Raw genomic sequence first — 27662 nt, forward strand, 5'->3', positions numbered from 1 at the left:
TGTAAGGGGTCACGTGGTCTTGGTACCAGATGTAGGATGGAGGTCTCTACCAGCCTTACGCCTAATGCACCCGACCGTTGTGGGCTGCAAAACCACTGATCTGTCGCTGTCCATTTGTCTGCAAAAAAAAACTTCCATTGTGTGTCGTCAGGATTCACAAATCTGCAAATCCGGACCGTATAATTACTTGTCCTGCATTTTTGTGGCCCCCAGACTGATCTGTGAACATCACGGTCTTGTGCTTGGGGCCACAGAAATGAATGGATCCGTGGGCTCTCCACAAAATTGTGGATAGCAGAAAGACAAAAACTATGGTCGTGAGCATGAGGCCTTAATAGAGTCCTGCAAGTGCGTATGCCATGAGAAATAATGAGAGGAAAAGTTACACCAACATCATTTCAGGTTTCCTTAAAAAAACAAACTTTTTCCAAGGTATCTCAACCCACATGAATCCACCCCTGCCCCTAACTAAAGAAGCATATATCATAGCACTAAATGTTCTGGAACCCTGCTGAAAATGATGTGCCATGGCTATAGGTAATAATAAACTGTTACAATGCAGATTTCTATTCGCCTTTACCCCTACTGATCCTGAATTCAGACTGTTTTATTTCCTGACACATAAGTTCAGCCCAGATTAGTCAATTTTAAGGTATTGTCAGAAGCAAAGACTATAGTGGTTTATGTCTGGAGGGCATAATCCATGACGTGAAGAGCTAGTGTAGAGCAAGACTGAAGAACAAAGGCTCCTTTACAGCTGATAATGCAGAAGACGTCGCCGATATATTTCCCGGTTGACCTTGGCTGCTTTATATTATTATATATATGTATAAAAAAAATAAAAATAGGAAATATATAAAGTTGGAAAAAGCCTTAGGGAGTTTATAAATGGTTATTTCAGAAGTTCTGTATTTCTCAGACACAATGAGACTGGAATGATTTATGCAATTGACCAAAGGAGCAAGTATTGTGCTATATGAAATGAGTTCCAAATGCACGCGGCTGTAACTCCATATGTCTGGTGATACTTTGCATTGATGCCGAATATAGTGTTTCAGAAATGAGCCACGTATTTCCCATAATGTACCTGATTTATAATGTGTGCGCCCATTGTTCCTCCAGGTATAAAGCTATTCTGCCGTTCAGACGATCTCCTTCCCCTTCCCCATCCATTAGATGATGATACAATGTATTTAGTTTTTTTAGTTTGTTTTTTTATAGACTACTTACTCTTTTTTATTAATTTTCTTCATTTTATATATTAGGCAATGACTGTTGAAACCAATTTTGTGTTTTTGTATATGGTTTTCCGACCCTTAAAACTCAATTTGTATTGGCTCAATTTAAAAAAAATAGATGCAGTTATACTAATATACACATGTAGTCGTCTTTATCTTGACTTTTAATGCAATAAATAAACAGTGGCTGGATCCCTTATCTTTACTTCTTCAATTACTTTTTTCAATGGATTTTGTTGTGTGATATCACGCTGCATCCATACAGATGTAGCCATCTTTATCTTGACTTTCAAAGCATTAAATACACAATGGCAAGATCCTTTATCTTGACTTTTTCAATGTCTTTTGTTGTGTGATATCACGCTGCAGCAAGTTATTGGAGTCCAGATAAAGATGTCTACATACGCACTTATGTTTAAATCTTGGCACTATACCCATGCTACTGGTTCCTGGGGTCCCCCACTGCCTCTTTCATAATGATGATATGTTGTCCAATGCCAGGTGAAAGTGGCAGCCAGTAGTTGGCTGCTGCTGAACACTGTGGTCCATAGCGTAATTCCCAACGTTTGGTGTAAGTATAGATTGTGTGTGGTTTTTCTTTTTTATTTTTTTACGTTCCTTTTTCTCTGGCAATTTTTTTTTATCCTTTAAATAAAAGCATCAAATCCCTAAAATGCCACAAACCAAAACGCTGTGTACAGTATGTAGACCTTCTATTGTACTATAGACTTATGGCTGCAGTATTTTGGTTCAAAGATAAATGTGCAAACATAATGCCACAGATTTGTGAATAACTTTTATGACTTTAATATTCATGGTTTTGTCATGTATTTTTTTTTATCCAAGAATGTTCACATAATCACTGCAAAAAAACTCAGCATTTATTTATTTTTTTTGCAAAACTGATTCTTTTTCTTTTTGTGCGGAAATTGTGTCACATTTTTGAGCTGCAGTATTCGTATTAAATCTGGAGTAAAGTTGGTAGAGGTCCCTGGGCAAAAAAAGTTGGTGGGGGCTCCCATTCCACCCTCAAACCGAACCAATTATAAGAGCGTTGGCTTTGTATGTGCATCAGGTGTATAGGAGTTATAGAGGCAGCCAAAAAAAGCAACTTCCTTAAACTTAAATGGAGATCACACACATGCATGGCCACCTCTGCTTGGCTGGATAGGATCAAATAGCAGTCATCAGGTGACATCCATTTTCCTCAGATGTGGGGTACCAAAGGTAGGCAGTGTATACACTACCTATATACATAGTGACTACTAGGCATTCAAGGTGATTGATGGGAAAGGAAGCCAAATCTCAATTGCACCTGCTGGACAACCGGTTCTCATGATCCAGTTGGAAATTTATAAGCACCGGGCTGGAAGGGTGGGTGAAGGAGCCATCCAAAGCCCCAAGGGGGTGGAGGCACATGCCATATATGGCCTCTATTATCTGACCCTGATTGTCATGGAGCCCTCTTTATGGCTCCAGATGACCTCAGGCAATCATATCTGCTTCCCGCCTGGCTTGAATACTGGCCGTGTGTGTGCGCTGGAACATTGTTGTGTATTTGGTGGTTTGAATCCACACAAAGTGTCCATGACTACATTTCACCTAACAGAAGAGGACATGTAGGCTTCATGCACACGACCGTGCCCGTAATACAGGGCATGGCCGGCCGCGGATAGCTGGCCGTTTTTATATAGTATAGGAGCACAGTCCGTAAAATAAAAAAATAGGACGTCCTATTTTTTTCGCCAGGTTTCTACGGCACAGACACCCTCCCGAGACATATATGTCCGTCGGCCATAGAAATGAATGGGCTCGTAATTACGGTCGATTTTACGGTCGTGTGCATGGGGCCTTAGTCAGAAACATAGTGCAGCCTACCGCTTCGGCCTGTATCGTCAATTAATCTGTACATAGAAATAAGATATTTTAAAAAATTCTGTTTCAAAATGTTTACACTTCATTGTAGGGGGGAGCTCATTTTTTTTTCAATTTCTGTTTTAGGATGCAGAATCGAGAATTGTGACTCTTGTTTTAGCAGAGATTTTTGCACTAAGTGCAAACCAGGATTTTATTCTCACAAGGGGCGTTGTTTTGAGGAATGTCCAGAGGGATTTGCACCACTTGATGACACCATGGAGTGCGTAGGTGAGTAAAACAGCTCTTCTTTTAAAAGGAATGTCGAGGATTAGAAAAAAGGATTGGCTTTTTTTTTTTTTTAATGTATAAAACCGTGCCATATCTGTTCATGGTTGGTGGCTGGTATTGCAGATCAGCCCTTTTTTCAGATTTTATTTTACTTTTCTAATTCTGGACAACCCCAGTTTTCCTTAATCTATAACCACCATAATTTGTTTACCGTGAAGTTCTGAAATAACTACTGACTGTGTCAGACATGGTCGCCATACAATTGTCAGGGTTCAATAAAATTTTGGTTATGACATTACATTGCTGGCTGTTTGGGTCATTAGGGTTGTCTTCAGTAAATAAAGTTCTCCTCAAACCTGTGATTTTTGAGGATTTTGTGTCTGTTGTATTCCTCCAGATGGGTGTGAGGTGGGACCATGGAGCGAATGGGGAACATGCAGTAGGAATAACAGAACGTGTGGATATAAATGGGGCCTGGAGACAAGGACTCGACAGATTGTAAAGAAGCCAGCAAAAGACACCATCCCTTGTCCAACCATTGCCGAATCTAGAAGATGTAAAATGGCAGTAAGACACTGTCCTGGAGGTAAGACAGATTCCAGTAGATGAAAAGCAATATCTAATTTATAGAAGTTTGATTAATTGATCTTGCGGTTTTATATAATTTTTGTCGTTTTGTGCAATTTTTTGGATATGTTTTTTAATTAAGGAAACCCATTTCAGCTGTCTTCATAATCACGGTAGGACGGGTACCGGTTCCTTGATTCCCTTGACTATGTAATTCATTCATAGCCAAGATTATCACTGTTGTTGGCCCATGGTGGTCTCCTGGTCTTGTGTTGGATGTGGGTCTCTGAGTCAATATAGTCTCAGGGTACTGCCAGAAAATTCCATTAAGTCATAATTTTACCTATATTTTATACATATGTAACCCAAGCTCTGTCAGTAATTCCCACTCTTTTTCTCAGAATTTGTGTTATGAAATGCAATAGAAGGATTGTACAGTTTGGGAAACAAACTATTTCTACCAGATTAGAAATGTTCAGAATTTCTACATTTTTGGAAACTTTCTACTGCATACAGGAAAACTTTACTGATGTAATACCTCCTGTATCCACCGAGTATGGCAAATTATTATTAGTTTTATAAACTATGTGATTAGTAATATTCCCCCAAAAAGTTTTCAGTTCAAAAGTTGATTAGAAAACAAAACATATATATATATATATATATATATATATATATATATATATATATATATATATATATATATATATATATATTCCAACTCCTTAGCCCACAATTACACTGGCATATTTTACACCAATCCCAGTGGGGGAGGTAGTTGGAGTTATTTATGCGAAATGTTTTAAAAGTCGCATGTCACATAATAACGTTAGACACATTTTGACCTCTCAGACAGGCAAAGAAAGCAAATTTACACCTTCTAGGAGTAGGTGTAGAATTTCACCATTTCCCTCTAGTTTAGTCAATAAATATGGCCTAAAATAGTTTGGAAAACACACATTTCAAATTTCATGAGTGAGAAGTCTCAAATTTTTGTGCAAATTTGTCACCCGTCACAATGCAACTTTTTCTTAGAGGCTCTGTCACCACATTATAAGTGCTCTATCTCCTACATAATCTGATCGGCGCTGGAATGTAGAGAACAACAGTGGTTTTTATTTTGAAAAACGATCATTTTTGAGGAAGTTATGAGCAATTTTAGCTTTATGCTAATTAGTTTCTTAATGACCAACTGGGCGTGTTTTTACTTTTTACCAACTGAAGAGAAGTGTATGACGCTGACCAATCAGTGACGAATCAGTGACTAATCAGCATCATACACTTCTCATTAGTTAAATTTTTCGTCAAAAACTGGTATAAACAGATTGATAAATTTGGGCCAATGCTATTCTTGGTAAATCTTTGAAATGTATATATTTTTTCATATGAGAGTGATGACTAATGATAAATTTGTGCTGCTTAATCTCAAATTTTTATTTTAATCTACTTATAAATTGTAAAAGTGTGTTCAAAGGGGTACATAAAGTTAAGGTTTAACCAACCAGGATGATGCCTATTCAATTTAAATCTAACTGCTCTGCAACCATCTGGTTGGAGGTCCATGTGCGAACATAAGGCTGGGTTCACACGAGCACATTAACGTCCGTAATGGATGGACGTATTTCGGGCGGAAGTCCCGGACCGAACTCAGTGCAGGGAGCCGGGCTCCTAGCATCATAGTTATGTACGATGCTAGGAGTCCCTGCCTCTCCGTGGAACTACTGTCCCGTACTGAAAACATGATTACAGTACGGGACAGTTGTCCCGCAGCGAGGCAGGGACTCCTAGCGTCGTACATAACTATGATGCTAGGAGCCCGGTCCGGTACTTGCGGCCGAAATACGTCCGTCAATTACGGACGTAATTAGTGTGTGTGCACATACCCTATAGTGTGGGCCTTCTCCATAGTATCTTCCCTTTTTGCTTGCTTTTGTGTGTTGATTCCAATGGGGATGCGTCACTCTGTGAAGCTTTCTCAAATATAAAATTTCAGTCTCTTGGTTCTGACCTTTGTATGCAGATATACTGTAGTTGAAGTGTGGACTTTGTAAATGCACAATCACTTTGAAGGGCTTAGACTCCTGTCAGCAGACTTGTCTCCATCACCAGATCCTTTTTCTGTGCTTACTGACCAAACCATAGAAATTTCCTTTATTCTTTTCTCAACTGTTTTATCTCAAAGTTTTCTCGTTGCTACGCTGCCTGGAATATTGGGATATGTCAATTGCATACTAAATAGTAAAAAAAAAACAATACAGACTGTGCAATAAATTCATGACTTCTATAACAACCGGGAAAGAAACTAAATATCTAATGGACACTCAAAAATGGTTTAAACGTCGTCTTTTTTTTTTACATTTATGACAAGTCAGCTGTTTTCCTTGGCAAGTGTCACTAGAATCAAGGCTCCCGGTTCTCTTCTGAGCACTGGAACTCTTTGGTTTGAAGATGTCTATGCCTCCTAAGAACTTTTGAGACCGCATACATTCAGTAAATGACCAAGAAGTAGGGGACAGATGGGAGTAGGATTGTGCGATCAGACTACACAGGTTATTTTTTTGTAGTCTGTAACCATGGAGATACAAAGGTCTGCATAGGACACAAAATAGTAGGAGACAATTGCCTGACTTCTTATTTTGCATACATTGTAAAAATAGAAAACTGTTTGTGGGACTTATGGACATATCTTTTAATGGGGATTCTTGGGCAGTAAGGAATAATTTTGATTTGATTCAACACTGTTCTACAGTTCAGGTCATGAACACGTGATCATATTGATCTCTATGTACACAGTGTGTCTATAGACTCCGTTGTGGACACAGTCAGCCTTAGGTTTGTCGCATCAGGTGCGCCACTGGTGTAAATCCATATTATTTAGACATTTTATAAGATTGTTTTTAGGTAACTTTTTGTACAGAGCTGTTATTCAGTCACTGTAAGGGCCAGTTCACACAGAGGCTTTTTTGACGTGGAAAACGCGCCAAAAAACGCCCGAAAATGTCTCCCATGGGAGGAAGAGGCGTTTTTACCCCGCGAGCGGAACAATCTTCTCGCGGGAAAAAGAAGCGACATGCCCTATCTTTGGGCATTTACGTCTCTGACCTTCTATTTACATCAATGGGAGGCAGAGAAAGCGTATTTCGCGTCGTTTTTTGCCCACAGCGTTCAATGCCCGTGGGCGGAAAACTACGCAAAAAAACACCGCAAATGGCGTGCAGACAGATGAAAATCTGCCTCAAAATTCCAGACGGAATTTCTGCCTGTAAAAAAAACTCAGTGTGAACATAGCCTTACTTGGTATTTGGGCCTTGTATGGCGGTATTTACTTTTTACTACTATATTTACAATTCGACATTTGCGTGACGCTGTATAGCACTGTTTAGGCAACTATATGGTGATTTATATTTGTGCACTGTATGGTTATGTATACACTGTTTGGGGGGGGGGGGGGCATTGCCAACAGAAGGTACCGCACCGGGCACTATCCAATGTAAGGGCAACCCCGGCTTTTTGGATAGACCTGTGTAAACAAGTAAAAATGTACATATTTTACTTCAGGGTTAATTTAAATGAAAGTGGTTCCTTAATCCAAAAGAACCCCTTTAAAGTCTAGAAATTGGAAAAATTCTGCCATGTAGGCCAGGGACAATGTCTCGACAATGCCACCAAGCAACATCTGTCAATTATCACAATTTATTGGTGAAAATCCCTTATGGACTTCGTCCTTGATTTAAATATCTGTCCTCTGCAATTATTCTCACGCTAGATTAAAATACTTTAAGAGATTTTGTTTTCATGTATGAGCAGATCAAAAGCGTGCGCTTTCTGTCCAGTAACATTTTTACAATTCCACACTCTACTGCAATGCCTATATTTCTCAATTATTTTTATTTTATTTTTTAGAAGATTATGTTTGACAGATATATAATTCATTGAAGAAAACATTCTGGCCAGTCTATAGACTTCCCATAAGATTAGGAGATAAAGTACTTGCCAGCGGCAGGTACCGCCAAGAAGCCAGGGCTGTGCGCACAGCTAGGTCATTGCTGGGATGGTTGTTTGGCAAAGAATTTTTACGTAGAATAGTTTTGTAATTTAACAAACCAGTCAGCTCTGCTACATTCTGTGTAGCAGCTGTTTTAATATTGGTATATTTAAAAGCCATAGTAATTTTGTTTTTATCACTATAACATATGCTGTAATCGAATTTACTAGTTAAGTTCAGTCACAGTGGTGTACCTACCTATTGGGGCAGGACATGTGACTTCTGTGGTTCGGCAATTAACTGCTACCCCTGTAACACTTTTTTTTTTTTTTTTAAGTTTTACGCTATGATTTATAAAACAAATGACATCACTTCCTGTCTCAGTGACCACAGAGTCTTGTCTCCTAACAGAACTAAAAACGTATCCGGTGAGAAATCATCCCCTCTTCCTCGACTCACACTTCATTCAACCTCTTCACTGGGGTCGTGTGGTAAAAAGGAATAGGGAACCCCTATTGCTATCAGTAGGGGTCTGTCATGATCTGTGGGTATGTGGGCCCACTGGTCTGTACTGCCGTAGCGGTATAGCAGCTGGCCACATAGGATACAAATTCAATGTCTATTGTTCGGATAAAGGTACCTGTGGCAATTCAGACAGCGGTGGTTTAGGCTCGGATGGAACTCTGGCAGCAGGCAGACAACAGGTGCGGTGAAACACAGCGGGTGTAGCAGGCGACACAACACGACTCCTACTCAGTACATCACAGGAACATGGTAGCACAGGGTACAGGTAGCAGGAACGGGAACACTGGAATTGGAAAACACTCAAGGAACCACTTGCAAGCCAGACACAGGTAGATACAAACACGCTCAGGCAATGTAGGGAGGGGCAGAGCCCTTCTAAGGCGGGATTCACACGACCGGGTCGCGCCCGAGCCCGAGTGCCGGCCGGTAAAATCGGCCATTCTGGACAGTGACATCAGCGGCAACTCCTGAAGGGGAATCCCCATGTGTTCGGGGATTCCGCTTCAGGAGTTTCCCCTGATGTCACTGCCCAGATATCGACAGAGACATCAAGCGCTCTGTCCAGGAGCGGAATCCCCGAAAACACGGGGATTCCGCTCCTTCAAGGAGCTAAAGTGCGGCTAGCACATAGCAGAGCGGGGAGATACCTCCCTGCTCTGCTATAGTGGCGTCGCTACAGTAGTAGCAGCCGCAGCAGCTGCTAGCGGCGCCATGGAAGGTGTCGCCGGGCCAGGGCGCTTTTAAAACAAGCAGGGGAAGGGAGCCAGCGCAGCGCTCCCTTCCACCTGCTGTACACCCCGGCCCTGCCACACAGTGTACAGCGCACAGCCATTCGTTAGAATGGCATCAACTCCTCCTCCTCACATGCACTCTGCGCTGTGAGGAGGAGGAGATAGAGCGCAAGCGCCGGAAAACCCGGCCATCACTCGGGACACATCCCGGTGATGGACGTGTATTACCCGGCCCCATAGACTTCTATGGGAGCCGGGCGGCCGAAGATAGAGCATGTCCTATTTTTTGACGGCCGGTTTTCCAGGCCGTCAAAAAATCGGTCGTGTGAATAGCCCCATTAGGGGTCTATTATTCCTAATGCAGCCGAGTGCCGGCCGATTTATGAATGGCCGGCACCTGGCCGGGAAACCCTGTCGTGGGAATGAGGCCTAAGGCTCTATTGACACGCAGGGTCCGAGTGTTGGCCGATAAAAACGGCCGCTTTGGACCGTTTTTCCCGGCCGTTTTGTATCCATTCCAATTCTGTTCCGGGCTGTGTTGCCGTTTTTAACGGCCGATTTTGACCCGTTTTTTTCCCTGTCCGTTTTAAAATCGGATGAATTTCATTTGTACATTTTTTGCCACACACTTCCCTCTGTAGATAGTGCCACAGCCCCCTTGTAGGTAGTGCCACACCAGCCCCCCTTGTAGGTAGTGCCACACCAGCCCCCCTTGTAGGTAGTGCCACACAGCCCCCCGTAGTTTGTGCCGCACAGCCTCCTGTAGTTTGTGCCACACAGCCCCCTGTAGATAGTGCCACACAGCCCCCTGTAGGTAGAGCTATACAGCCCCCTGTAGGTAGGGCTATACAGCCCCCTGTAGGAAATGCCACACATCCCCCTGTAGGTAATGCCACACATCCCCCTGTAGGTAATGCCACACAGCCCCCTGTAGGTAGTGCCACACAACCCCATGTAGGTAATGACTGTAATGTCTTTGGCTGCGGGCTGTCAGCTCCAACCTCCCCCTGACAGCCGCAGCCACGAGTCGGCAGGCGCTGGCCCCAGCCTCCTCCTCAGGAGACGCCAGCTCTCGCGTCCGCTCACCTCAGCCGGATCCCGTAGGGTGCGCGTGCACGCTCGTGCCCGCTCTTAAAAGGGCAGCGTGCGCACCGGACCTCGTGGATGAACTTTGACCCGTGAGTTCCCTGGACTAGAAGAGGGGTCCAGCCCCCTAGTTCTATGCCTGAGCATTGTTGTGTTCCCTAGTTTGTCTATGTGATGGCCTCCTAGTGTGTTCCCTGTTCCTGTACCTGTACCTATACCTGTTTCCAGTTCCTGTTCTTAGCAATCCATACATTCCTGGTCTAGCACTGAGCTGTGCCAAAGTCGTACCATGCTGCATCCATGTCTGACCTGCTTCACCTCGCCTGACGTCCGCCTGCTACCTAGTCCCAGCCGAGCCTGCCCTGCTGCTGTCTGAGCTGCCACAGGTACCTATAGAACTATAGACACCTGCTACCTTACCGCCAAGGCGGTATGGCCCATTGGATCCACAGACCCTTCGTTACAATGGCACACAGCCCCCTGTAGGTAGTGCCACACAGCCCCCTGTAGGTAGTGCCACACAGCCCCCTGTAGGTTATGCCATACAGCCACCTGTAGGTAGTTCTACACAGGAACCTTTTACATAGCACCCCCCCCCCCCCCCAGTTTCAGGAGTAGTCACTGACTTCACTGTCCATATATGGACAGTGAAGTCAGGGATTTCTCCTGGAGCGGAAACACCGGCCACAGGGTCGGGGATTCCGCTTCAGAAATGCCTGACGTCATTGTGTCCATATATGGACAGTGAAGTCAGGGAGTTCTCCTGAAGTGGAATCCCCAATCCCCGGCCACAGCGTTGCCGAAGCTGTGGCCGGGATTGGGGATTCCACTGGGGATTCTGCTGCACTTCACACTGTGGAGGAGAAGGAGAGAGAGCGATGGAAGACACGGCCGTCACTCGGGACACATTCCAGTGATGGCTGTGGATTACCCGGCCCCTTAGACTTCTCTGGAAGCCGGGCGGCAGGGAGAACGGCCGAAAATAGGGCATGTCCCATTTTTTGACGGCCGGTTTTCCCGACGTCAAAAAAATCGGTCATGTGAATAGCCTCATTTGGGGGTCTGTTGTTGAACCCTGTCGTGTGAATAGGGCCTTATAGTCCAGGGTGATCTGGGAGCAATCCGCTCAATCTCACACATGTGTGCGCTCTGGCTCCTTAGGGCTGGACTGAGCTCGCAAGCGCACCCTAGTGGTCACTGCAGAACAGGACGGCCGCATGTGTGCACATCTCTGGAGAGAAGGGCCTCGACGGGATGGGAGGAGTTCGCGGTCAGCGACCACGGACGTTACAGGGTCCTAGCGATCATACCGTATATTTTTCCTTTTTTTTTTTTTCTCTCCTGTGCATAGGTGATAAATGTCCTTTGTGGGAAACCTCTTTTAAGCTCAGTTTACAAAGAACTGGACAATCTCTTTAAAAAGAAATACTGTTTTGATACTAAGGCCTGCAAAAGGCATTCTTATTTTCCTCTCAAATATTTAATTTTGAAAAATAACCCAATGTGTCATGGTGAAATCCTTTACTTGGAACACGAGATTCGAACCAGACTTTACTAATTCCATCTTGGTAATTTTTCCTCCGTGTCAGTCAGATTACATATTGTGCTAATCCCTCTTCTTCTTGCACATTGCATCCTTCAAAATAATATTCAATCATAGTCGGAAAGCGTTTGTTTTGTTCAGGGATTATTAATGCAAAACATGTTTTAGATACATTCCTTGATAAATATCAAAAAGTTGACTGGTTTGGTAAATAATGGGTAATGCCTTCAGCATGAGTCCGATGAATGCCTATGACAAATGTTATATAATAGGAAGCCGCATTGCAAGAAATGGTCTAAATATTTACTCCCGTTTACATATAATAACCCAGATGTTACTATTTGTAATAAAAATAATGGCGTGAAACTGGTTAATAACCAAGTTCAAACCTTGGCAACTTTAACTATGACAGGAATGTGCAAAATTCTTTTAAATTCCACAATTTAATCCAACAAGTAGAAAGTTCATCAGATTCAACCAGAAAATAATTGCCATAATTTGCCAATCATTTTATAATGAGCATTGCTTAAATTAATTTGGCGTTCAGAACTGATTTCAGTGAAGCAGATTAAGGCTTTGCTCGCAAAGTAGATTTTATTTTAAGACCAAACCAGGAGTAGATCCAAAAAAGAGGTGAATTAGAAGTGTTTCCTTTTATACTTGTACCCCCTTTAGGGCACTCTCCTGGCTTTGGGGGAAAAAACTGCACTCAAGTTTGGTGTGTAAACCTGGTCTTAAGGCGTCCGTACACATTAAATGAACATCGGCTGAATCCACCGCTTTTGGTCGGACCGGCCGTCTATCTAATGTGTATTTAGGAATTGGATTTCAACATGCCCACTACTTTGTTCGAACTGGAGATAAGCCACCACCAGATGTCTGGCAGCGGCTTATTCCCGTCTGCCTGTTGAGAACCCATGCACGCTTGGCCAAGCAGAGTATGTATCGGGGGTGGGGGAGGAGGGTTGGGACGAATAGCTGTCAGCCAAACAAGTGTTCGGCCAACAGCTATCTAAGGTGTCTGGCCCCGTTATAGCAAGATTTCTTCTAGTCCGCCTCCCTGACATATATTCCACAGCTAAGACCCCTACTGATCCCTTAAAAGGGTCTAGCTAACTATCTAGATTCTTAAAGGGGTTGAGACTAGAAAAAAGGGTTGTGTGTGTTTCTGTATTTTTTTTTTTAATGTGCTCACTTCAGTTCGGCCCCATTCAATTGACTGGAACTGAGCTGTATCACCAGGCAAAGCCCATGAACAAAAGTGGGACTTTTTATAGGGAAAACTGACAACCCCTTTAAAATTCTGACTAGGCCTCTGAAACATGCATTTAAATATCTTCTATTGATTTTAGGCCCTGCAAAAATGGAGGTGGCTTCATAGAAGTCCGTTTCCATTCTCTGTCATTCTGCGCAATGAAGGGATTTAACCGTATACTGATTTCTTTTTTCAAGCATGGTGTTACCAGTTTATGTAGCCTCCCTCTTCTCTTTTGACAAATATAAAATGTCTTACACTGGAGCTACCCTTAAGGGTCAGTTCACTCGTTGCATAAATACTGCAGATTTTCCGCAACGGAATTCGTTGCGGAAAATCCACAGCAAATACAGTTTCAGCAGAGTGGATGAGATAAAATAAATCTCATCCGCACGCTGCGTAAATACTGAGCGGAAAAAACATTCAGAAATTGACCTGCGGTGCGGAATTTTATTCTGCAGCATGTCAATTGTATTTGCATAAACACTGCATATTTGTTGCGGGTTTCCCTATTGAATTTAATGGGGAGGTAAATCTTGCAACAAATACCAGTTACATTTTTTTGGCGGTGGGTTGGCAGCAATTCTGCAGAAAAAAGCGCAACTCAGAAAAAAAAATCTCCTACTTACCCAGAAATCTGTGTCCCTCCCTCCAGCGTGGCCTCCTGGGATGACGTTTCATCCCATGTGACCGCCGCTGCAGCCAATCACAGGCTGCAGCGAACATTCCAGGGCGAAAAACTGCACCACAGTTTGGTGCTCTTTTTCAGCCGGAATTCCCTGCGGCGCACAGGGCGGATACGCTGCGTGCCGAAAAGCTTCAGGAACGATTTGGTTTTGCATGTGTCAACCTCGCTGTTCTAAATCGCCTGTTTATGTTGTACAATAAATTTAGTTACAGCAAGTAATATATCTGATGAAGACCTTTACAGAAGGTGACTACTGGCATTGTAGGTCCGTTTTTTAAATATATTTTGTGATAGTTTTACTCTATTTGTAATTTGTTTCAGTAGGTAAAACCTTGTGTTTGAAGGTGAAAAGATCCATATATTTCATCATGTGCAAGATCTCACTCTAGGGCCAGTCCACCGAAGGCTCAACACCATTGTTGGAACAGTCTTAATTGAAGAATTTGGCAAAGGTCCATAGACCTGCAGGGGGCCTACACATTTATATTGGGTATAAAATATCATGTTACACCAGTAAAGAAGAACAGATGTGCTATTCTTAGAAATATCTATAGAAAAACTTAAGGTCACTGCCGGGTTAGGAAAAGAGAAAATGATCCCAGAAAAATCTAGCACAATAGAGATGTTAGCCATTCTCTAGTTTTCAGATGAGACAATTTTTTTTTTTTTTTGCCCTCTAGAAAAAAAAAATGCATTAACTTTTTGTTACATTTCAGATAAAAGTTTTTTGTATTGTGATTTTCGTTTTATTAATGTTTTAACTCAAGGAACAAGTTAAAATAGTGATGAAGCTTAAAGCTCCTTTGCCCCAGTTCAAAATCTGTAACAGAGCTGCCCCAATTGTTACTTACCGCTTATAGTACCGCTGTAAACCTGTTTGGCAGAGGGACTTTTTGGCCCCAATGGCACCAGGGTCCAAGTCCAAACTCTGTGCACACCTTTTATGGTAACGTATGTTTTTTATATTTTCCAAAAACAAGCTTTAAACCTGCAAAGCAACTTTGGCATCTTACATTTTATTTTGTAGAGCCTCTAGGACCTCTTCAGTGGGGAAATAGGAAGACCTGTAGAAAAGGGGGGCTTCAATAACCCATTCTGGTGGGAGAGGGCACATCTATTGGCCCAAGTATAGGGCGGCACCACTAAACCCACTAAACTAAGGAGTGGTGGGCCGGGTTAAAGCAACGGCAGCCTCTATATCCATAAAAGAGGTGGGGGTGATGAGATTGCCAGCAAATCTGCTCTGCCTGGGGTGGCCAAAAATGATTTACCCCATCAGTCTGCACTCACCAGCCCTACACATTCTGGTGACTGTTGACATATTTCATGATGTCCAATAAGGTTTCACTGATGACTATAGAATCGTATTCATTTTTAAGTCCATCTAAGACCCCAGTAGTCAACATTGTGCTGGTATGTTTGGAGGCATAGGTATTTGTAGGATCATTAAGTACTAGGTAGATGGGTATTTCGAGGCTTTAGACGGAGTATGTAAGACGGTCTCCTTTGTGAGATCATACAACTGTTAATAATCATTGGAAATCTACAGTCCAGCCAAAAAGAGAGGAGATGGTTTTATTGGGAACCTATTGTCTCCGTTCTGCTGCGCGCATTGAGTAAAGTAGTGACCCTCGCTGATTTTAGCGGGCTGTCGCTTATGTGCTAATGTTAAGTCGTTTCGATGAACTTACACTTTAATCCTTGGCAGCTTTCACCATGAGAAGAGTTGAGATTATTTATGAGCTGCCACTTCCCCTTGCCCACGTGCGGGTGATTGACAGATTTCTCTCTATGCTACCCAAGTAATAGTATGGAATATATACTACATTTACCAATTTAAAGTCCAATTACTTGGTACGGCACATGTAATATACAATCAAAATGAAGAAGATTGAGGGTCAATTGCAAGTCGTGTCAGAAGCCCTAAAATATCAAATTCAGAACTACGATATTAAAATGTAATAAATGTCTTGTTATAATCTCAATGACAAGAAGATCTTTACATTGCTTATTAAGCTCTGTATTTTCTGTAAAAATATAGAGTGGGACAGCACCAAGTTGTGGAAACTTCAGTGGGATGCAAAGTTACAAATAGGGAATGGTCACCCCAATAGTGAAATACACAAGAAAAATCCCGGGGCTCCCGCATCCTCTATAAACAATCTTTTATTGGTCTTCGATAGGCATACTAGAAAATAAATGGTTCAACTCCTTCAGTAGCGGGGTCTTTTTCATGCTCTTTGAGAAAGACCCAGCAACTTGAGGGGGTTGAAATGTTGCTTCTTTTCCTGTTTGCCTATCTAAGAACAATAAAAGTTTGTTTATGGAGGATTCTGTCGCCCCTGGATTTTTCTGGTGTATTATGGTCTACAGGTGTCTTTACCGTACCGCACATTGATGTCCACTCTTTTATTATTTTGCATGATCTTTTTGTGTTTGTGTCTTGAAAGCGCCGTGGGCTAGGTCTTAGGGTATGTTCACACGGCAACGCCAATTACGTCTGAAATTACGGAGCTGTTTTCAGGCAAAAGCATCTCCTGAATTTCAGACGTTTTGACAAGTGCACGCGTTTTTCGCGGCGTCTTTTACGGACGTAATTGGAGCTGGTTTTCATTGGAGTCAATGAAAAACAGCTCCAATTACGTCCCAAGAAGTGTCATGCACTTCTTTTAGGCGGGCGTCTTTTTACGCGGCTTCTTTTGACAGCGGCGCGTAAAAAAAAAAGCCTGTCTGCACAGAACACCGTAAGACCCATTGAATTCAATGGGCAGATGTTTGGAGCCGTTTTTCGGCCGTAATTCGAGGCGTAAAACACCTGAATTACGTCCGTAAATAGGGCGTGTGAACATACCCTTACAGTAAGTGCCGAGTTATGACATTTTCTGGATTATCAGACAATCCTAAAAGGGATCTGAGATTAATCTCTAAGGATAACTATTCTAGGCAGACAGCTGATTTTGTAAGTTTGCCCACTGTCAAAGACATGAACAGTCTAGAATTTTTAGGCTAGGTTTATTTTACCAGTGAGAGTTAGATTATATAAAAAAGAAAATCACATAGTCAAAATTATATATATTTATTTGCATTGTGCACAGAGAAATAAGTATTTGATCCCCTACCAACCATTAAGAGTTCAGCCTCCTCCAGACCAGTTACACGCTCCAAATCAACTTGGTGCCTGCATTAAAGACAGCTGTCTTACATGGTCACTTGTATAAAAGACTCCTGTCCACAGACTCAATTAATCAGTCTGACTCTAACCTCTACAACATGGGCAAGACCAAAGAGCTTTCTAAGGATGTCAGGGACAAGATCATAGACCTGTACAAGGCTGGAATGGGCTACAAAACCATAAGTAAGACGCTGGGTGAGAAGGAGACAACTGTTGGTGCAATAGTAAGAAAATGGAAGACATACAAAATGACTGTCAATCGACATCGATCTGGGGCTCCATGCAAAATCTCACCTCGTGGGGTATCCTTGATCCTGAGGAAGGTGAGAGCTCAGCCGAAAACTACACGGGAGGAACTTGTTAATGATCTCAAGGTAGCTGGGACCAAAGTCACCAAGAAAACCATTGGTAACACATTACGCCGTAATGGATTAAAATCCTGCAGTGCCCGCAAGGTCCCCCTGCTCAAGAAGGCACATGTACAGGCCCGTCTGAAGTTTGCAAATGAACATCTGGATGATTCTGAGAGTGATTGGGAGAAGGTGCTGTGGTCAGATGAGACTAAAATTGAGCTCTTTGGCATTAACTCAACTCGCCGTGTTTGGAGGAAGAGAAATGCTGCCTATGACCCAAAGAACACCGTCCCCACTGTCAAGCATGGAGGTGGAAACATTATGTTTTGGGTGTGTTTCTCTGCTAAGGGCACAGGACTACTTCACCACATCAATGGGAGAATGGATGGAGCCATGTACCGTCAAATCCTGAGTGACAACCTCCTTCCCTCCACCAGGACATTAAAAATGGCTCGTGGCTGGGTCTTCCAGCACGACAATGACCCAAAACATACAGCCAAGGCAACAAAGGAGTGGCTCAAAAAGAAGCACATTAAAGTCATGGAGTGGCCTAGCCAGTCTCCAGACCTTAATCCCATCGAAAACTTATGGAGGGAGCTGAAGATCCGAGTTGCCAAGCGACAGCCTCGAAATCTTAATGATTTACAGATGATCTGCAAAGAGGAGTGGGCCAAAATTCCATCTAACGTGTGCAAACCTCATCATCAACTACGAAAAACGTCTGACTGCTGTGCTTGCCAACAAGGGTTTTGCCACCAAGTATTAAGTCTTGTTTGCCAAAGGGATCAAATACTTATTTCTCTGTGCACAATGCAAATAAGTATATATAATTTTGACAATGTGATTTTCTTTTTTTTTTTTTTTTTATATAATCTATCTCTCACTGGTAAAATTAACCTAGCCTAAAAATTCTAGACTGTATGCACATAATACACGCCCAGTTGGACTTTTGCAAGCCTCATTTGCATAAATTCAAAAATGGTCATAACTTGGCCAAAAATGCTCGTTTTTAAAAAATAAAAACGTTACTGTAATCTACATTGCAGCGCCGATCTGCTGCAATAGGAGATAGGGGTTGCAAAATCTGGTGACAGAGCCTCTTTAATTCTTTTGCTTCCGGTCTGGAAAAAGTGCCGAAGCATCAGACTTTACGTATTATGAAATCTAGAAACGTGTGCACGTAAATTGCCGTTATTTTCCATGGTCTAAACTCTAAACCAATAATTCACAATCGCGTTTTTTGTTTTTTTACTATGGCGGACTGGCTACATGATAGTCTATTCTGTTTGTATTCTTTTTCGATGAGTGTTGGTCAGCTATATAAATATATTAAGGCGTTTTTTTTCGCTTTGGATAAATAACTCCATTGTTAAGTGCTGCTGTTTGTTGTTCTTAACATGTTCTGACTGCTCGGTTCATGGAGGTTAATTTGTCAACATTATGTTCTTTCAGTGTAGTATTGCAGATGTTTTTCTTACATGATACTTTGACAGGCTTCTGTGATATTCGAAACACAAGACTGGTCATTCTCAAGGATCCCCGGAGACTGGTCTCTGCTGGATGTCATTTAGACAGGAACGTATCCTGTAGCAAGTCTGTGGAAGTTACAATGTAATGTGACCATTGGTCTATGGTGTGTCATATGGACTAAGGGCTTGGATTGAGAAGTTCAAGAAAAGGTCGTAACCTTGCAGGACCTTTAGGCTTTTGAGAGCTCAGACATGTGGCAAAATGATCTTGGTCTTTCAGTGTCAAAACATTGGCTCAGTCCTCAATGGTAACTGATAGCCCTTGAAATGTTTGACCTTGCAAGGTTATTAGCAGCAATAAACTCCTCTTCTAATTGATACTGTCTCATTTTCGACACAAATACAGACACTCCAATTAGCAAAGACCGTTTAATGGTGACGTCTCCGAAAGTTGACTACACTTAGAGGTGTCTCCAAAGTTTTCTACTATCAGAAGTGCTCGTCATCACACATGACATTTACAATATGTTGTACTTTTTTGAGCCTTACAGAAAAGGGGGGATCTGAACTCTGCTGCAATGTCTTATGGGTATACAGATGGCATATTAGTGGCAGCGAGACATCTTTCTATTTGTGCTCAGCTTAAAGGGGATCTGTCACCTCTCCTGACATGTCTATTTTAGTAAATACTTGTATACCCCATGTAATAACAATTCTAGAACAGATTTTTTTTTTATAACTCTGCATTGTGCCATTCCTGTTATTCCTCCTAGAAATTTATGAATACATTGACAAATGGGTGTTACCTGGGTGTGTCTACATATTCTAACAGTCTAATCAGTGCTTGTCAAAAGGGTGTGTCCCCACCGTCTCACTCTGTCATCACTAATTGGTCAGTGTCAGTCTGTGTAGGGACACCCCCCCCCCCAACTGGTAACACCCAGTCGTCTTTTCTATCCATAAATTTCCGGGAGGAATAATGGAGGAATGGCACAATGCAGAGTGCTAAGAAAAGACGCTCCAGAATGATTTTTTTGGGGAAATACAATTCTTTACTAAAACAGACATGCCAGGAGGGGTTACAGGTCCTCTTTTCTTAAAGAGGTTTGTTTGGGGTAAAATAAATAATTGTTCTGTTTTCAGGAGCCGCACCACCCTTATGCATAGGTTGGACTGGTACTGCAGCCCACAGACTATGGTGGGGCTGTTTTGCGGAAAAAAAATACTTTTTTTTTTTTTCTGATCTCCAATATTTTAACAACCTCTTTCCAAGTGCCCTCTTAGAGCATTTGAACATCATAGTGAGGGTCCACCACTTCTGACCCTGATTTATTAGCTGGTGCAGAGACCCAGCCCATCCATTTGTATTGCCAGCATGTAATACTTTATTTGCCCTGTAGCGGGTGCTGGGCTGGGCAAAATTCACTTTAAAAAATTGTTGTCAAAATGAGAAAACACCTTTGAAAATAAGTCGTGTAGAATTCTTCATTCTTCGTATAGAGATCCAGTTCCACTTTTTTCTTAGGGCCTGTTCACATCTGCGTTGAGTGTTTCCATTCCTCTGCTCTGTCAAAGTGGTAGAATAACGAAAATACCAGAAGCGCCAGATCCGTTGCATGACTGACGCTATCGGCGCAGGACGGAACCCATTTACTTTAATGGGTTCCGTCATGGTGTCTGTCGTTTTACCAAAAAAAAAAGGGCAGCATTTTGGACCGGATCTGTGCCGCAGGTCACTAAGGAAGCCTCTAACACACATCTGAGACGAGTAGAAGACAGGTTTCTGTTTTTTTTTTGCTGTTTTATTGATCATTTTGATGTACCAAAGGGCACATGAACTGGTGTCCAATGTTTTATATAGCACCTAACTTGTTTCCTCTATATTGTAACGAAGTTGTAATTGTTGATAATTAGGTTGCAGACGTGCTCCTCGTTTACAGAACTGGCTTTAGGTTAGTTGGTGCCCCATTCAGTAGCTTCTTTTGACCCCCTTCCTTTTGGTGTACCATATAGTGCCCAAATAATACAATCCTACAGTGTACAAATAACAACGTTGTCGTAGGATGCCCTAATAACACTGCCAGACAGATGCCTAAAAAACACTGCCCAATCAATACACTGGGTAAAATATAACTGTATACCCGGCAGGTACCTTTGCATGGATTCGGGCACAGAGTACGGTATCAGGGGCTTTAAGGGGTGCAGAGGTAGCGGTTGCACCCGGGCCCTGGAGCTTGAGTGGAACAAATGCCCCTCCGCTGCATAAGAAGACACCAGTATTATAAATGATATATGGTAGGTGTGGGCCTGTTATAGATTTTGTATTGGGTCCCCGGAGCTTCAAGTTTCGCCGCTGATCAGGGGTGCAAGTTCCACGTGCCCAAACCATAAGGACCAGTGACGCCCCTCTCAGCAGTGACACATGATACTCTGTGACATCACCCCTATGGTCGGGCCCTTTGACATTTAACAAGTCCGAAAAAGTGAAGCTTAATGATTTATAGGATACTACTAAATGGGCTTTCCTGTATGACAAGCTGTCTCACGTTGTGGTGCTCCACTACAAAACATCATGATCCCAAATTTAGCGTTATTAATATATGACTCAGTGTTTTTATATTGATATGTAGCAAAGTTGAAATGATGATTTACCTCTCTTGAGCTGCATTATTTGTACATCTTAGAGAGTTAGGGGTTTTCTCATTAAGGACATTGCTGGCATACCGGTAGAATATGGCGCCACTGTTTAATCGAGGGGTTTTCCCTCTAAGTTGCAGATGTGTCGAAGGATTTATTTGTAGAACACCTCAGGGCTCGTGCCCCCCCATGGCCGGAGGCTCCACTAGCAGCCGCTATGGCTGCTACAGCGCGACGCCACTAAACACTACGGCAGAGCAGGGAGGTACCTCCCCGCTCTGCCATTAAAGGGGCTGTTCCTACAAAAGACATGTATCCCCTATCCACAGGATAGGGGATACATGTGTGATCGCTGGGACCCCCAGCGATAAGGAGAACGGGGGACCAAAAGTCCACCTATGTTCTCCATGAGAAACCTCGGACTTCTGGGGTCTGTGTCGGCAGCCCTGTAGAAATGAATTGTGCACCAGTCGCGCTTGTGCGCATGCGTGACCAGCGCTCTTTTCATTTTTATTGAGCTGCGCAGACTCCGGAAGTCCGAGGTTTCTCATGGAGAACTTCTGGGGACTTTTGGTCCCCCGTTCTCCTTATTGTTACTAGCGATCACACATTTATCCCCTATCCTGTGGATAGGGGATGCATGTCTTTTGTAGGACAAACTATAGGCCGTTTTTTTGGGATGGGTTTGGAGCTGTATGGCGCTATTCACAGGGGTGGGGGGCTGTATGGTGTTATCTACAGGGGGGCTGTATGGCGTTATCTACAGGGGGGCTGTATGGCGTTATCTACAGGGGGGCTGTATGGCGCTATCTACAGGGGGGCTGTATGGCGCTATCTACAGGGGGGCTGTATGGCGCTCTCTACAGGGGGGCTGTATGGCGTTATCTACAGGGGGGCTGTATGGCGCTATCTACATGGGGGCTGTATGGCGCTATCTACAGGGGGGCTGTATGGCGTTCTCTACAGGGGGGCTGTATGGCGCTATCTACAGGGGGGCTGTATGGCGTTCTCTACAGGGGTCTATATGGCGCTATTTACAGGGTGGGGGGCTGTATGGTGCTATATACAGGGGGTTGTATGACGCCATTTACAGGGGGCTGTATGGTGCTATATACAGGGGGCTGAATGGCGCTATGTACAGGAAGGGGGCTGTATGACTATCTACAGGGGGGCTGTATGGCGCCTTATACAGGGAGGGGGCTGCATGGCGCTATCTACAGGGGGGGCTGTATGGTGCTATATACTGGGGTGGGGGGGGCGCTGTGTGGCAGAATCTATAGGCAGGCACTATCTACAAATGGGGCTTGTGTGACATCCAGGGGAGCCCCAGTCAAACGTTTGCTATGGGGCCCAGTTTGTCCTAGTTACGCCCCTGGCTCTGCTGCATCTGTACCCTCATGCACATTGCCTTCACGCCTGGATGACGTCCCTTTACACTGGTAGGTTATGGAAACAATATAATGTATACTACACTGCATAAAAAGTCATCTAGCAGTAGTGTCTGTACTGTGACCTGCGACTCGCTATGGAAAGTTGGGATGTGTGTTAAGTTCATTATATTGAAGCCTGAGTGGAACAGGAAAAAAATAATCTGTACTTCATGGATAAGTGGAAAGTGATGACACCTTTCCCTTGTGACTAGTGCGGGGGTAACATAATTTACAGCGCATCTGTATTGTGCTCTATATGTTGATGCTGAAGGATATTGACGTATTTAACGTCCGCTACTGGGTGGGCTTGAAAGACCAACTTTAAATGAGGCTATATTTACCATTTATATTTACATTTAAATATATAGAGTTAGCAGAGCTGAGTGTGTTATTTTCCCGTTTCTATCACTGTGAGTTATTTAATGTATTAAGTGAACTTAGAGCCCTATGGGAATCCTCACAACATTGCACATAACGAATGGCTCTGCTGCATTGACAAGCTCAGCTCTGCTTCATCTGTGCCAGTGTTTTCATTCTTGATTGAACCTCTACAAGTTTATAAGCTACTGTATATTTTATTTCTCATGTTAGATCTATGAATGTCTAGCATCCGTCATGTAGAATTAAATACAGTAGGAAATTTATACGAATGAGAAAAAATCATGGCGCTACCATTTATATTGTGGAAGTGCAGTAATAGTTATTTCCTTGTATAAAACTGTTGAACAGCTCCCCTTACGACTAGCAATGTTTTTGTTGTTGTTTTTTTGGGAGGGGGGTTGTAATTTATCTGTTTACATTCTTAAAGGGGTTTTCCAGCTTCTGACAACTGATGACCTATCCACCGGATAGGTCATCAGTACATGACCTGTGGGGGTCCGACACCTGGGCCCCGCACAGATCAGCTGGTCCAGTGCCTCCGTGCACCGGACGTACAAGCCGGAAGCAGTTGACTCCGGCCACAGAATAGCGGCCGAGCTGCAGTACTGTATTCAAGTGAATAGGAGCGGACCTGCTGTTCTGCAGCACGGCCACTATGCTATGTACGGAGCCAACTGCTTCCGGGCTCCGTACATAGCATTATGTGCCACAACATCCGGTGCCCGCAAGCTACCGGAGCGGCTTATCGGTGCGGGGTCCGGGTGTTAGACCCGCACCGATGACATACAGATAACCTATCTGGTGGATAGGTCATCAGTTGTCAGAAGTTGGACAACCCCTTTAATTATAATTTCTTTATAATGATGATCTGTATTTACGTAGCGCCAACATATTTCATAATTCTTTTACAGTTGGGTCCCTGCCCGTAAGATCTTACAATCTAAATGGAATGGGATTTACATAATTAGCACTTATATACAACCAGAATTCACCACCATGTACACAACTCCTGAGTCTTTTTCAGAGTTTTGTTAGTGGCAATCCCTTTCCTTTAGTGGGAATTGAGTTTTTAAGTTCTAATTAAAACAAATCCTAACTTAACTAATCAAAGCCTAAGCAGTAGTGTCCATAGATGGCCAAATAATGCAATATTTTCCCCAAATACTGCTTATCCGTGCCCAAATACTACCGCCATACAGTGCCCGAATACGACCGCCATACGGTGCCCGAATACGACCGACATACGGTGCCCAAATACTACCGCCACACGGTAGTATAAAAAATACTACCGCCATGCCATAACTAAATAACACTGCCATACTGTACCGAAATGTTAACAGTAATATATACAGGTTCACATAGCATAGATGTGGTGATGTCATCATCAAAAGGATGCTGGGCACCTGGCCACTATGGATGTCTGTGGGCTGCCTGGTGCTGATAGTGGAAAGAATCACCCAGAGCGCCATGAAGCCCTGTATTCAAACTGGCGGTTCAGTGGGCAGTATGCACCCCAAAGACTCTGGGCCTTAGTACAGTGCCTGGATGTGCCACTGCTCACCTCCGGTTATGAGACCCTCTACCAGCATTTACATACATGTGTCTGAATAGATTTCCTTTTTATAAACTGCATTTTTTGCTTCGTGTTCCTTTTATAAGTCTTAGCTTGAAAAGTTGAGCGCATTCAAAGGTCATTTATAGTCCTATTTTGTAGGTATTTATTAAAATATTAATGAAGTGATTGATATCTTACATATCAGAATCTCACCGTCAATGCACACACATCATATTTTGCTGCATCTGCTGACAGTTTATTTTTTTTCCATAAACAAATGCTGTATTAAATTAACCATACGCACCATCTTCAAGTGCAATAACTGGCACTATATATTGCGATCTTCCCAACTAGTGATAAAGAACCTGACAGACCCTCCTTGTCATCTTTTGATGAGCTTGCTGCTTCTCTCACTTTACCTGTCCAAAATGTGCGTGAAACCGTTAGCCAGTAATATATGTATATATAGCTATATATTGTTATTAAATTCTTAATTTAAAAATTCACTAGTTGTCAGCAAATCTTATCATTTTTGTGTTTTTTAGTTTTACATTTTCTTAACCAGAGGTGCTGGTGATGTTGGTCTGCCGGATTGTTGTTTCTATTACCTTGCGGCAACCCACGCACGTGTTCTTGACTTCTTTCATAATCACCCATATCAAAATATGGGTTCGCTTAGCCCAACAACTATGTACACGTGCCCCATCTACACTCCCATGGATGTGTACCTTGCCCAGGAATGACCCAACCCAAGTTGTTGTCTCTCAGACTCTTAACACTATGCTCCGCAGGGATAGGGGGTCCTCTTATAGATCCACTGACCCCCATTACTGACAACCCCGCTTTCCCAGCAAGTGAAGCCCATTTCTCCTTCCTAGGTAGATCGTTCCATAACCCCATATACTTTACTCAAGTCATCTCCAACTCTTCCCTACTTCTATTGGCCACGGTCTTCCCAACTGAACCACCTTCCACACACAGCCTTTTTGAATATAACTAATTAAAACTATTTTGTAACGCAACAAAACGTCATGCCCATCTTCACCGCACACAAACAGATTTTGAACTTGTGTTGGCTTGGGAGAATGAACTAGACAAACAATTCACAGACATGCAATGGAAAATGTGTTTACCAAAAGGCCTCCATTGCAATACGGGCTCTAGAAACCAGTTAAAAATTATCTTTAGGTGGTATCGGGTACCTACCTCCCTCCATAAATGGTACCAGACAACTGTTGGCACTGTGGTGCCGCGGGTGACTCCATGTTCCATATTTGGTGGAGCTGTCCCTCCTTGCGGAATTTTTGGAATGTCGTACTTAAAACCATATCAGAGGTCATTGGGGTGTTGGTCGCCAGCTCCCCCGAGGCAGCTCTACTATTCATGTTCCCTATGCCTCTATCCATATATAGAAGATCCCTAACTAGACAGGTCCTCAAGGCTGCCAAGTCAGTCATCCCGCGTAAATGGAAATCCTCCAACTCTGTCTCATGGCGATCTCTTGAAACCACTCGTCTAGGGAATGGAACATCTGATTGCACAATCCCCAGCTGCCTCCGCGCAATATATCTCCACATGGTCCCAATGGAATACATTCCTCTCTTCACCTACATATCTTTTTCTAGTAGCATGATGCTCAGTCCCCCTTTCATATATTACACTAGGGAAGACACAATGTGCCGCTTCTTATGACTTCGCCCGCATTAACCATGCCCACGCCATACGAATACCTGCTCTCATCTTTTTTTGCTTATAAAAATCCGGAACAGGAGTCCAGGCTCACCAAGACCTCTAACTGACCATACCTCTTTCCCGCCCTTGTTTTGTCTCCCTCCTTGTTTTTCCCTCCCCCTCATTTTGTCGGTTTAGGGGATGTTTTGTGCCCTGTGACTGCGTTTGATGGATGCTGATGCACTTTATGCTGCGAAGGAGACTAAGCTGTTATTATGTCTCTCTTCCATTATCCTGCAATGCTCCTGTTCATTATGATTTATTTCCTGTTTTTGAGGAAGTATTTACTTCCAAATGTTTTACTCATGTATTTTCTAAAATGAATAAAAAAAATTTGAATGTGAAAGAAAAACCAACGACGGCCATGTGAACAGGCCGATTAAAATACATGCGTCCGTATAATACGTTCGTCTGAATCTGGCCTTAGGTGTTTTTCCTTGAACTACTATGGCACCCTCTCCGAGCCCTCAGCCCTGGCTGACCACCGGTAATACACTCAAATATGTTGTGTTGCCTGTGCAGTTACATACACTCGATGTAATGACGGGGTAAGGAGACAGACAGGTGAGCCCTAATCTACCCGCCACTCAGTCCCTGCCTACTTGCACGACCCGTCCTAGGCGACGGCGTACAACTGGACGACGGTCCCTACGCTCAATATGTGCACGAGAGACAAACAGACAAGGGTACACAGAAGCTAAGGGAAATGGGGCAGTTGCCCACGGCAACACCGTGAGCAACTAGAGTAGTGAACGAGCCGAGTCAAACCAGGAGTGTACGAGGTACCAAACCCAGAGCAGGAGCGTAGTCAGTAAAGCCAGGGTCAAAATGAAGCTGAGGTTAATAGTAATAGCTGGAACAGCAGAGCCAGGAAACTAGAGAGAATCACAGGCAAAGACCAGAAGCAAATTAAGGTATACATAGACCGAGGGCGGGAGCTAGAACCGTCTGGCCAGGCTGTGATAGGTTCTCCCACTCCTCAGCCTACCAACCTGAGTGGTAGCAGATCGAGTCACTCTAACAGACCTAGGAGCAGATGCAGACTGATTAACCATGGGCGTCGACACAGAAGCTGTGTCTGGCAGATCCTTTACACTCCCTCAAGGCTGACTCTGTTCACACTATTGCTTAGCGGATGCTTCAGTTTAAGGAGACCCAGACAGGACTGTGG

The 27662-nt window shown here is 43.3% G+C and overlaps 1 protein-coding gene across 1 annotated transcript in view; it reads left to right on the forward strand.

The window, feature by feature from the left end:
* RSPO2 (R-spondin 2) overlaps window positions 1–27662 on the forward strand; it is a 130653-nt gene that overhangs the window by 91659 nt on the left and 11332 nt on the right. The window contains exons 4-5 of the mRNA XM_075827990.1: window positions 3240–3383; window positions 3781–3969. Of these exons, the coding sequence (XP_075684105.1) occupies window positions 3240–3383; window positions 3781–3969 (333 nt within the window). The remainder of the gene's footprint in view (window positions 1–3239; window positions 3384–3780; window positions 3970–27662) is intronic.

The sequence above is a fragment of the Rhinoderma darwinii genome, chromosome 5 (genome assembly GCF_050947455.1).
Source record: "Rhinoderma darwinii isolate aRhiDar2 chromosome 5, aRhiDar2.hap1, whole genome shotgun sequence".
Lineage (NCBI taxonomy): Eukaryota > Metazoa > Chordata > Amphibia > Anura > Rhinodermatidae > Rhinoderma > Rhinoderma darwinii.